At 38.8% G+C, this 12664-nt stretch overlaps 1 protein-coding gene across 1 annotated transcript; it reads right to left on the bottom strand.

Annotated features, from left to right (window-relative positions):
• Window positions 1–461: 461 nt before the first annotated feature.
• On the bottom strand, window positions 462–6107 carry ddias (DNA damage-induced apoptosis suppressor). The gene is made up of 5 exons (XM_062417226.1): window positions 5854–6107; window positions 5494–5655; window positions 4039–4147; window positions 3184–3497; window positions 462–3064 (listed from the first exon to the last, which is right to left on the bottom strand). Exons 1-5 carry the CDS (start codon window positions 5973–5975, stop codon window positions 1111–1113), a joined length of 2661 nt encoding a protein of 886 aa, XP_062273210.1. The 5' UTR covers window positions 5976–6107; the 3' UTR covers window positions 462–1110.
• Between the last annotated feature and the right edge of the window lie 6557 nt (window positions 6108–12664).

Below are 12664 nucleotides of genomic sequence, written 5' to 3' on the forward strand. Positions count from 1 at the left end.
ATTTATATACGGTATAAATGGATTGATGCCCCCAGGCTAATTTTTACAGAACTGACTAATTTGAGAACACAAAAACATTCAAATGAGCCTATATTTTTGGATGGTTGATTTTTTAGTTTTTCTCTTGTATTGTTCCAGATCAATTAATCACAGTTTTCTTTTCTGCAACTCTACACGAAAGGGACCCAAATCGAAGATGGCAACACTAAACCCCACCTGGTCAAGGCAGATGGCCGCCCACCTAGAGCCGAGTTGAAAAGTGCCCTCAGATAAAAATATAAATAAAATATTACACAATATACATTGGTGTAATCCTAATGCCTCAGGGGGCCTATTTTGACAAGTAGGCTAGAGATCAGAATATAAATACACACACACACACACACACACACACACACACACACACACACACACACACACACACACACACACACACACACACACACACACACACACACACACACACACACACACACACACACACACACAAACACACACACACACAAAGACAGACCTGAATATATTTAAAAGTTCATCTGACGAAGCTTTTACTAGCTACATGACACATTTCCAATAAAAGCTTAATACATTTAAAAGTGGACAGTGTGCAGGAGTTTCTTCTTTTTGAAATATATCTCTAAAATTATTAGGACACCCAGAATATAAATAAATTAATAAATAAATGATTGTTGTACATCTCACCCACCGCTGCAACAGAAGGCTCTTGGAAGGCATTCAACAGTATTTTAGATTAATTCCCATTTACCAACAAGAGCATTAGTGAGGTCCAACACAGAGGCTACTGTCAATGTTTGTTAAAGGAGATTGTGTGGCTGAAATCTTGACTTAATGCACCTATTAGCAATGACTTGCTGGTGCAGCTGAACCAACAAAATATAAGAGGTGTCTACATATGCTTAGAGATTTTGTGCATATAACAGAAAACAGAGCAAGTAAGGCGTTTCCTGCCATACAGTACATTTCAACAGCCCCTCTCCCATCTTTAGTATTTAATATATGTGCTCTATTCCTAGATCATTCCACACAGTAATGGAGTAGTATTGGTGGTAGCAGCAGCAGTAGTACTCAACACAAATGTAGGGCCTATCACTATGTCAGAGAGTCAGAGAACAGATCTCTGGACCAATCACATGCCTCGTTCTCATCATCAAGCAGGTAACCATTAGATCCATCCAAATTCTTTTCATCAACTCTTATGATTTTATCACAGCATTCTGCCTCACTGTCACAAGGCTGACTAAAGACATGATATCCTGTTTGTGCCGGACCTGTCGATGAGGACATGAGAGTTTGGTCCAACAGAGTTCTTTTACAGCTAACTTCATCTGCCTGCTGCCCCTCCAACGTACAACCCAAATTACTGCTGTTATTATTAGTCTTCCTTCTTCTGGGCTTCATGCTCCGTTGTGTTTTAGCAGCAGGAGTAGGAGGAACAATTATGTCATTGCCCTCATAATCACCCACAGTCAAATCACAAACACTTGTGTCACATTTGTGGTTTGTCTTTCCTCTTGACGCCATGTTTAAAGCCCCTCTCTGGATTCTCGGGTGCTGCAGGGCCAGCAGATGGTGTTTCTGCTTGTCAGGTTTCCAGAACTTCCTTTTTTTGGTGAATCTGTAACTGTGTCTGCTGGGTGTCATGCCACATACCAAGTTTTCTTTTGTAGACTCTCTGCCATGCTGGTCAGCACTGACACTGTTTAATTTATGAGGAAAAGAGGGGACCATAGCTGGCTTTTTACTGACCAATGCAGGCAGATTTCTGTAAAGAAAAGAAGAATCTCGCCCATCAGTTTGTGAACTAAATCCACCTAATTTCCAGGTCCTGTGCGAAGAGGTAGGTGATCCTGACTCAACAGGTACTTTTATAGTGGGGGTGGACTGAGAGGAAGGGATGAAGTCAAGAGTCTGTGAATACTCACACTGGATCATATCTGCAGTAGCTGTTTTATCCTTGTTCTGATCTTGACTGTCTTGTGGAACTAAACTGTCATAACTATCTCTGCTGATGCATTTGTTCCTCTTTAGTTCCTGCTTGTCTGGTGTTAAATGTTGGCCTTTAGCCCACCTTTCACCTCTCAGGTACTGTTTATCTGACCTGTAAACAGGTGTGCATACTTCTGTGGTTGTCCTGACAGTTTCTGAATGCACATTACGCATCGTTGTGTTCGGATCTGTTGGTGAGCTACTGAATAGGTCTGCTGAACAATTGTAAACATCCCCTTCAAACTGCTCCTCTTTATTGTTTTCAAGAAAAAGAGAAATGGGTTTCTCGTCCTCCTGATTACACTCATCAGAAAAAAAGTTGCTGGCTTGGTCCTGATATGCCCGGTCAGATAAATCATGTCTGGTACTACTGTTACTCTGTGCAGTTGTATTAGTGATATCCAGTACTGTTTGTGAGTGACTTTCTGTCATATGCGTGTTACTCTGACAAACAGAAATGGATTCAATTGATGAGTTCTTGTCTTGAGTTCCTGAGCTCAGGTTGTTTCTTGTTGTTTCTCTTTGACATTTCACATTTAGAGGCACATGGGTTTCACTAACTCTGTCAAAATCTTTGTTTTCCTCACACAAAAACTCTGAGAGACTCTCAGAAAAAGGTAAATCCTCCCAAGCCACAGAGCCTGACAAAAATATTTTGGTGAGTGTTTCAGTAGAAAATCGCTTTGCCTCGGAGGTGAGTGGTAGATCCTTTTTGTGGCTAACTGGGGAGGGACTGAACCAAGTGTTCAGGATGGGGGTGTTTCCAACAGCATTTTCAATAGATGAGTATGAGCATTTGGCAAATGATTGACTGTTGCAATAACTGCTGTCTAAAGGAAGAAGGGATGATGGCACTTTTTCTTCTTTGACATTATGATTATCCAGGCAGCCTCTCTGTGCATGACGTGGTGTTTTTTTGTTGTCTGTTTGTTTGCTGCTCTCATCTCCACTGTCCTGAGTACTGCAGCCTTCCTCCTGCTCTGCTGATGAAGTAACTAGTCCTAGTGATTGATCCCATGGTGAGGTGGGAGTAAGGGTGCAGTCTTTGTGCTGTGATCTAGAATGAAAACAAAAGCAAATGTAACCATATGTAATAACAGTGAACAATTCATCCAATATTGCAGTGAAGCATCTAACTTGTCTAAATGTCTAACTTATTGTTCTTAAATTCATTACCTTTGCAGTGACCAGAAAAGAAGACCTGAGTCAGAGAGTGTGGCATTATTGAAGCTGCTGGTTGAAGAATGATGAGGAATCATCAGGGGGGTCGTTGATGGGGGTCTGTAGGTTTTGCTGGGATCAGTGGATTCCTGCTCATATTCAGCAGCTTTCTGAAGAAGGATCCGATAATAACTAACTACCGAGCAGCCTCCCAGGCCTGTAGCTTTTGGGAGAATCATCTGACTAGCAATAAACTGAGCTGGGTCTGTATTGTTGGAGCCATTCAGAGCATGCCCTCCTAACCATGGCCCACTTTCTGTTCCTGCTACCTGTATGGGAAAGACAAGACCAGCAAGGGTTGAGATCAAGCAGCCTGAAATGCAAATAAAATTTAACAGAATACACATTTTGCACATGTTGTTGAGTCTCTCTGACGGCTTTACACTATTCTTGACTCGACTTGATTTGTTACTGTGTGGAACAGCTACCCTGATGATATAGATCAGGGTTACTTACTCAAGGTGTAATTGTATTATTGTTACAACTGACAACCGGTTTTGAAGCTACAACAGGTTAGACATCTCATCAAATATAACATTACATTTAAAGGGGTAAGTCAATTAGATGCCACTATGTTGGACTAAAAAATAAATGAGGAATTTAAAAATCTTAGTGAGACCAAAGATCATCAGCACATTAATGTACTTTGCGAACATTACCTGATGTTTGTTGACCTGTCAGACAAAACTTGGGGGAACAATTTTGACAAATAATTTAAGCCTGGTATCAATCTGATTTTAAAATATTTTCAGTATTGGTACATGCCTATTATGACCAATTAGGATAATCCAATACCCAGTGTAATTGTACCTGTATTCCAAAGATAAAATGTCTGCCAATAAAACAGTCTTTGACAGCCTTCACCAACAAAGCGGATCTGGTTGATGGATCAGCTGGTCTGTCCAAGTTCTCCACCAACCTACAAAATGACAGACACAACAAAAATGCAAACTGTTAACAAGCTGATCACATTAAACATTGGTAAAATGTATTCTCTCTGAAATCGCTTGAATCGAAAGCTAATATCAGAAAAATTTACAAAATATAAACTTTTCTGACATTAAACATTAACCTCCTTTTTAAGCACTGTGGCTAAAAAAATAACCAAGGTGCTATTTCACACAGCTAATGTCACATATTTAGTAAGTTTCACTGTGGTTGAGGCCACAGTCTACAAACTAAACTGACTCAAGAGACTAGATGGGTCAAGTTGTTAGTTGTTTGTCAAGATCTAGTTAATCTCTGCTTAACCTTTTTCTGGTGGTAGTTTACACAGAGACATGTAAAAGAGTAAGGTTAGAAACAACTCAGAGAATAATGTCATGCTTCAGATACAGAGCAAGAGGACTTTATGACTACATTAAAAGACTACATTACAAACTAAAGAGTCAAATTCAATTCAAACAACAAAAAAACACATATGAAATACATAAAACAAGGAATGCTGGTGCATCTTAACATCGTAAACTATCATTCAACACACTTTTAGACAACACCTTCAAACTATGGTCTTAACTCTCCTCCTGCTACTTTTCTCCAAAATCTTCTCTAATGAACTACAAGTCAACCTAGCCACAGAACCACCAGCATTTTCATTTAATAGCTTGTTCTGCTCCTGTCAGTGGCAGCCATGCTACCTCAGCATATGTGAGCATCAAACAAGGCACACAGAACTCTACACTACATATCTACATGCATATAAACTCACACACAGTTTTGTCACCACAGTTGTTTTTAACCCAAATCTGTTTTGTGTCTAATTGTTTTGTGCTTGATTTCAAAGCCTGACCAGGGACAGAGACTTTATATGTGTTAAACAAACAAATGCATGAATAAATTAGATGTTTATAACTATACATAATTAAACAGAGATAGTCCACTTTTAAAGATCTGCTTACAGTATCTGGTTTGCCAACAATTGATTAAATTTGGCTCTACTTTGTTATGATACTTTTATAAGTTAAATGGAGAAAATAAAGATACCACACAAATAAAACCAATTCAAATCCTTCATAAAAAAGTGATGTTATTTTATGCCCATTCTCACAAATTTGGTCTCCATAAAAAGATTCCTCAAACAGTTGATAACAAGATCCTGCAAGAAAGCATCACTTCCTGCCTGCAAATATAAAATGTCAACAAGCTGGAAAACCCTCATCTCCTGTGTTTAGTAGTCTGCCAAAGAGATGAGTGAAATACAAATGCAAATGATACACTACAAACAGAAATATGAATGGGAGTTGCTTGACAGATTTTCATGCTCACCTCTGTAAACCACTTGCATGAATGCCAAAGAATGGGTTCAAGCTGTTGCCAAATACTGTTACTCCAAATACAGTGTTGTCCCGGGTCACCCTCAGAGACAGACGGTACCTGTAGTCCACCTGCTCCCTCAGACAGCTGTAACCACACCTGGAACATCTGTATCTGTGGTGGGCAGACAGAAAGGGTAGAGGAAAGAGTGTCCATGTAGCTTTAGTAACAGTTTGCTTTAATTAGCATTGTAGCGGAAGTTTAAGGTAATTTAATTCTAGCTACATCAATTCACTTCTGATACAGCCTCTATGTGAACTCGTCAGTGAGACATCATGAAATAACTTGTATTTTCAGGGTGTACATGTTTACCTCTTAGTGTCCTGCTGCTGAACATCAATCCTTGAGAAGCAGCCTTTACAACACGGATAAAACACACAGGAGTCCTGCAGAGACAGCACGGCACAGTCCACCAGAGCCCGTCTCACAGACATTTAGTCACGGACACTCGACTGCAGCTGGCACAGTTTTACATCAACTTCACTGTAAAGTAACAGCAGTGACTCCAGTGCTGTTACCAGTTCCAGTCATTATTTCTGTGGTTCAAAAGATGAACAACTAACACAAGTTTCTAATTGGCCACCAACCCTGCTCTTCTCCACGTTGTTTTGATTTGTGGGCGGGTAGCAGCCAGCTTGTAGGCGCATTGTAGCCCCCTGCTGGCCTGGAGGCTGCACTGCGCACTGCAGGGACCATAATAAAAATACTATACAAATAAGAAAATAAGAAGTAAACTACGGGAACGAGTACTGAAAAACAAAATACGAGCTGTTTTGTTTTTCGTGGTCATAAAGGGGTGAGCAGAAATTTTAAAATGGTTTGATTTTCTTTATATTTAGAATAATACAAAATAAAATCACTGGCAATTAGAAACAAAAAATGACCTGTTTTCTCATATTCTGAGACCGGATGTCATCGTAAAAGGCAAGAGCACAATCATGATCAATCTTGTCTTCTTCTTGCCCTCTTATTGTCCCATCCTTGTCTTGTTGCATATTCTTGTTGTCTTCTTGTTGTCTTCTTGTTGTCTTCTTCTTGCCTTCTCGCTTCTTCTTGTCTTCTTGTCTTCTTGGGTTTCTTCTATTGACTCGTCATTCCTTGTCGATCTGCCTGTCTTTGGTGGATAATAGTAGTTAGTTGTAGAGTTGGTTAAAGCATCCCCAACTCTGTCACTGTCCCCACAGCTGTAATCCTCCCTCGACTTGCCTTATCATTCAATAAAAATGTCCTGACTCCTCTTTCAAGAGAGCTCATAAAATCAATCCCACCATGTTGGATGCACAGGCCAGCATAAAGAAATAAAGAAAGGTGCAGGACGCACCGTGCAAGATGCACCACAAACACTGAACTATGAACCACACATGTGAACAGTGGCCATCTCTAAATACTGGGCCAGAGGTCTCAAATAACCCTGAATGAGTTTCCGACTCATCTTGCATAGAAAAAATACAATGAAAATGTCCTGACACTTCTGTCAAGACAGCTCACAGAATCAATAAAGTTCCATCACGTCGGCTGCACAGGTACTGTACCTGTGATGTACCAACTGTATACAAACTATATACAAATGTGTGATATAAGACCACAGGTCATCCAATCACACTCGTAAGCTCCTCTTTGGTGCAGGCAGACTGCTCTCTTCCTCTCTGTGCTTCCTCTTCCTTTGTACCGAAGTCTTCGCACAAACTGCTGAGTCTTTGGAAAACTGACAGAGGACTGACCTCAGAACCAGGCCATCTGTGCTGCATTTAGTTACACATATTCAACAATAATGTTGCTGTACTGTTGTGTTAGTGCAGTAAAAGTGTGTTTAAGTCAGTTGATTACAAAAACAGTGTTTCCCTACATGCAATTGACTAAAGACAATCACATTCTGCTACCATATACCAGTAAATATGCATTATTATATATATGCTATAAATTAGAGGTTTTGTTTTTCTTGTTGTAACTAACCAGTTAGATCTGCACATAAACTATGAATATAACTTAAAATCGAACCTCAGCAACACTGATCTTCTGCAGCCTCTCTGATCAGGCTTCATCATATACTTTAATCATAATTCCTAATATCACTCTAGCTTTGGATGAATTTTGTGCTCTTACACTTTTTCAATCCAAACAAAAATGTAAAAAAGGGTTCCAGGTTACTCTGACGTCAGACGTCTGTCTCTGGTTAGTTCCAACACCTGACGTCGTTTCTATGGCAGTATATTATACACAACTTCTGGCATTTTATGAAAAATGGCCCAATCACCATCTTTCAGTCATTCAAACATGGTGTAGTACAGAAAAGTGTTAACTTTAATCATGTTTCAATGTCTTTGTGCAGGAGCCACTAGACATTGAGCCATACAGCACCTTAACACAAAGAAAGTCTGGGCTTTAGTCAAAGTACACAGCCCTAACACCAGTAATTCAAACACTTTAACAAGAAATGACACAAATCGAGGAACTTTTTAGCACAGCAAGAATGAAACTAAACTGTTTTATTGTTGAATAATAAGTGAAGTAGCCCAAGATGTTCACATGATGGCGCACATTTTTGCTAAATATATGCATTTATATTTCATTCTAACTGCAAACATTTTACAAAGCAGTGTATTCTTTTTGAATATTTATTCTATCAAAATGAACACAGTCATAAGTGCCACTTCTGGATGTTGCAGCCAGTCATTAAAAGACAAGACCATCTCCATTTCTTTCCTTTATTTCATTGATTCCATGGTACAGAGAAATGATGGTTACATTACATGCCATTTGTCAATCTTTATCTGCAAGTCAAACCACTGGCTGGCTACAGTTACACTAAATCTGCTGGGTCCCAACACAAACGTGTCAGAAATATACTGCTCCTTACACTAAATTCCTTTCTTTCTTTCTTTCTAGGTGGAAAAATATGCAAAGTCTACTTTCATATACCATAAACTGCTGAATATCGTCTGTGACAAGATTTATCATGTATCTCTTAAGTTTACAATCGACATGTGTGGTATTAGCTGTGATAGCTTAAATGACCATTTCTGGCAAACACAAACTGTAAAAGTATTTTTGTTGCAGAGAAGCAGAACAGAACTGGTCGGTGGAGTTATTTGTACAATCACCATTTTGCAACCTGTAATTGGACACGGCATGAAGACATTTATCTATGTAGGTGTGACATTTAAAAGTGTGTGTTTAATCTATATTTGGGGTCAGTCAAAAGAGATAGAGAAATGAGTTTGTGATCAATATATTCAAAGCCCTTACATTCAGATTCTGCTCAGACTGATGATTTGTTTAAAATCTCAACATAATGATGGATGCAGCTGGTTTACCACAGAGGCGCTCTGGTCAGCACCCCCTTCCAGCTGTGAGACTCTGCCACCTGCAACAGAGCAGGACAGTGTGTGTGTGTCTGTCTGTCTGTCTGTCTGTCTGTGTGTGTGTGTGTGTGTGTGTGTGTGTGTGTGTGTGTGTGTGTGTGTGTGTGTGTGTGTGTGTGTGTGTGTGTGTGTGTGTGTGTGTGTGTGTGTGTGTGTGCGAACATGACACTGAAATAAACAGCATACAGCAAGAAACACGAAGACGTGAAGAATAAATTGAAACATCGCTATAAGTTCTGAAAAAATAGGAACATTAGGCTTATTAATGAGGTTATAATTCAAATTAAAAGTGGTGTTTGGAGGACGTCAGCTTAGACAAGTAAACTCTTTGGCAAGGTTGCAGCTGTGTGGAAGATGTGCTTGCCCAGGTATCAATCATCTCATCTAATCCAAAATAAGCTGTTTTCTTTTAATTCTTGATATTGTTTTTGTTTTGTTTTTTCTAGTATTTACTCTGCTTTCATTTTTAATTTCAACTAAACTGTGGTACTCATCTCCCAGTTGATTGTCATGATGGAGGTTATTTCTGCTTAAGCTTTCATATCACTTTCACTTTTGGGATTCAGCTGTTGCTTATACGTGCACGTGTGATTTGATCTCATTGGAACACTTTTAGCTCTCTTGCTTTGTGTCAAGTTGCTTTTACATTTATGGCTAACAAATGCTGTTAAATATGTTCTAACATTTAACCCTTGTCATATAGCAGTGTCTGTAATTGTGATTAAATAACTCTGTTACTGTGTGTATCCTACGGAGCCCGTAAAGGATCATGGTAAAAAAAATGTTTTTTTATTGTGGCCACAATATAGCTATAACGTGCGCACGAAGTACTAATTCGTGGCCACGAGATACTAATGCGTGCGCACGTTATAGCTTACTACTTATTTCGTGGCCACGAAATAGGTATAACGTGCGCACGAAATACTAGTTAATAATGTTAATATTAATATCATTCCTGGGTGCTTGGTGCACTCTCAATGCCTCCCGTATTTCTGGTGACAGCCACACATTATAGAGCTCTGAAACTTTAAACTTGATGCAGCTGATTTAAACATTATGCTCAAGCTCTGACACTGTCCTATGAAATCACTTTAGTCTTTGGCAGATCAAAGTGGAATGATTTTTATTGATCAGATATTATCTGTGGTAATAAAGGACTGCACACTTTTCTAATCAGGGTTGTATTAGCTGTAATATAGCAGTGTAAAACGGACTTCAGCAACTCAGGACCGAGCATAAAACATCATCAAAGTGTTAACATAATGGTTTAAAGGAATTATAGCACATTTCATCAGACTGATCAATAATATAGTGAACTTTTTATCTTCTGTGATTTTATTGAAGGACAAATGTCCAGAGAACACTACAGACACATTCAGTAGTTCAGTCAGAGCAACAACAACCTGCAAATCAATACAAACTACATTCTGATCACTGATAGGCTATAGGTTCCCTTGGCAACGTGATACATACAGTGAGCGCTACTGTAACTGCACGGCTTCGTCCGGTGGCATCATTAAACACTGCGGTTCATATAACCTATGTATTCCCTCAGCTGAGAGTCTGACACACATGATGCTACTTTCAAAGGAGATGATCAGGGAAAAAGGCTTTTTAAGATCATTTCAAGCTGAAACTGTGAACAGAATTTGGTCCGGACGTAGGCTATTGCAGGTTCTAGAGAAGGTGCGCTCCATTTGCTTACCCAGCTGTCCAGGAATGATATTAATATTATTAATTAGTATTTCGTGCGCACGTTATACCTATTTCGTGGCCACAAATTAGTATTTTGTGCGCACGTTATAGCTATATTGTGGCCACAATTTAATTAAACGTGCACATGAGTTAATAAAACGTGCGCTCGATTCTGTCAACATAAAAAAAATATATTGCATGATCCTTTACGGGCTCCGTAGTATCCCCTGTGTATCGATCTAAGATATCTGACTGATTACTATGTCTGAGTAGAATGACTCACCTGCATTCTCTTATGAAGAAACCTCAACTTCTGATTCAGACATTCAATCTCCTGAAACAATACAGTCATGGTCAGGTGGATAAAAAGATGCATATGAATCAATTACCTCTTTATGGTAATCTAATCATAGCACAAATTATACACAAATTCATATTATCACCTTTTCAACAAAAAAAATGCAGGAAAGTAGGAAGAGCCTCAAATACCATTTATATATTTGTGCCTCAGTGAGCATGTGTAGGGACATTTTGAGCACAAAAAAAGAAATAATTACAAAATATTGCAAAAAATCTTTTTCTGTGATCAAAATGCTTTATTGTGTGCTCAGGAATGAGACACAAATGTGACTCCACAGATATGTTACGGTTAAGACTTTATTCACTGTACTGTAGAAGGCCTGCAATAAAGTTCAAATACCTGGTTTAGTTTTTCATTGTGCCTGAGTTTGATCTGAGGCAGAAGATCTTCCAGTCTCTGAATCTGAAAGGAAATCAAGAATCCAAATGACTTGACTTTTTTGTTCTTTTTAAATTAAATTGCAAACTTCTGTCATTGTCATCTCTTTCTTTCGTCAGCTCATACAGACTTCCACTGTGCCAGAGGGAGTCTACAGTATTTATGTTGTTCCCACTGGAGATTGTCTGAAGTAGATCATCTCCTCTTTGACATTTTAAAACATACCAAATTGCTATTTCTAAGGAGTGTGCACATTTGTTTCACTGCCAAAAGATGATAATTTTACAGCACAGCTGAATTACTGAACCATTACCACACCACTAACAATGTTTTAGTATCATTGCAATATGTTGTGTCATACCCTCCTGTCAATAGTTTGTAGCCTGGTCTTCATGGTCTTGTTGATCACAGTCATGGGGATGGTCTTGGGCTTGGGACACACTAGGAACAGAAAAATCACAATCATCACAGAAACAAAAAACAAACCTTTTCTTCAGGCTGAATTAGTGTTTTACTATACAGTATATGAAGCCATAGAAATGAGTACTACTAATGAAGGGAAACATGGCTGACAAAGACACAGCGCTTCAACAGCACCACATTTCTCCTGCAACTACTCTGTGTATTTTAGCAGTACTTCATACACAGGAGAGTACAATATACTAGTGTCGACAATAACAGGTGTTAGTGAACATCTGAACTTAGGACAGATTTATAGCAGTTTGCCAGGAACTATGCTTTGTTATACTGTGTTGCTTTTCCCCCCCCTGTCACCTCAAAATATATCTATTTCAGGTTGTACCTTAACTAGAATTTATTATTCTTATTTGCAGGCTGCACATTTAATGGGGAAAATGTGTGATCTTCTCATATATATAAATGGGAGAAATGGGATGATCCTGTAATTATAATATAGCATATAAAACTGTATTTTAGTGATCCCGTGTTGATCAAGTTGAGTCCACTCTTACCATGCTGAAAGATCTTGGCTACCTCGAGCACATAAGGCCTGTGATGAAAAAGACATGTTTCCAGAAAACACAAATGCTTAATAATGAATGCACTGAATAGTTCTATAACAGATAATGAATCATAAAACAAGAATGGAAGACCTGAACCACATCTGTAAATACAACAAACAACTCATGCAAATTATGGTAAAATAAAATCAAATACAGATTTGACATTTTAGAGTTGGTTCTGAGTTCATTATTGGTGGATAACGCTGGGAGTTTCACATGACTTACATATGTTTGCTGTTAGTCGGAATCGAGCTGTTCAGAGGGATCAGGCAGCCACGGTGGTTTCTTATCTAGAAACAGACAAA

Source organism: Scomber scombrus, chromosome 1, assembly GCF_963691925.1.
Source record: "Scomber scombrus chromosome 1, fScoSco1.1, whole genome shotgun sequence".
NCBI classification, from domain to species: domain Eukaryota; kingdom Metazoa; phylum Chordata; class Actinopteri; order Scombriformes; family Scombridae; genus Scomber; species Scomber scombrus.

Coding starts and splice junctions, on each gene's coding strand:
- ddias (XM_062417226.1), bottom strand. CDS start 5,975: ATGTCTGTGAGACGGGCTCTGGTGGACTGTGCCGTGCTGTCTCTGCAG. Junction 5,656..5,853: donor CAGCAGCAGGACACTAAGAG/GTAAACATGTAC, acceptor TGCCCACCACAG/ATACAGATGTTCCAGGTGTG. Junction 3,498..4,038: donor ATTTTATCTTTGGAATACAG/GTACAATTACAC, acceptor TTTCCCATACAG/GTAGCAGGAACAGAAAGTGG.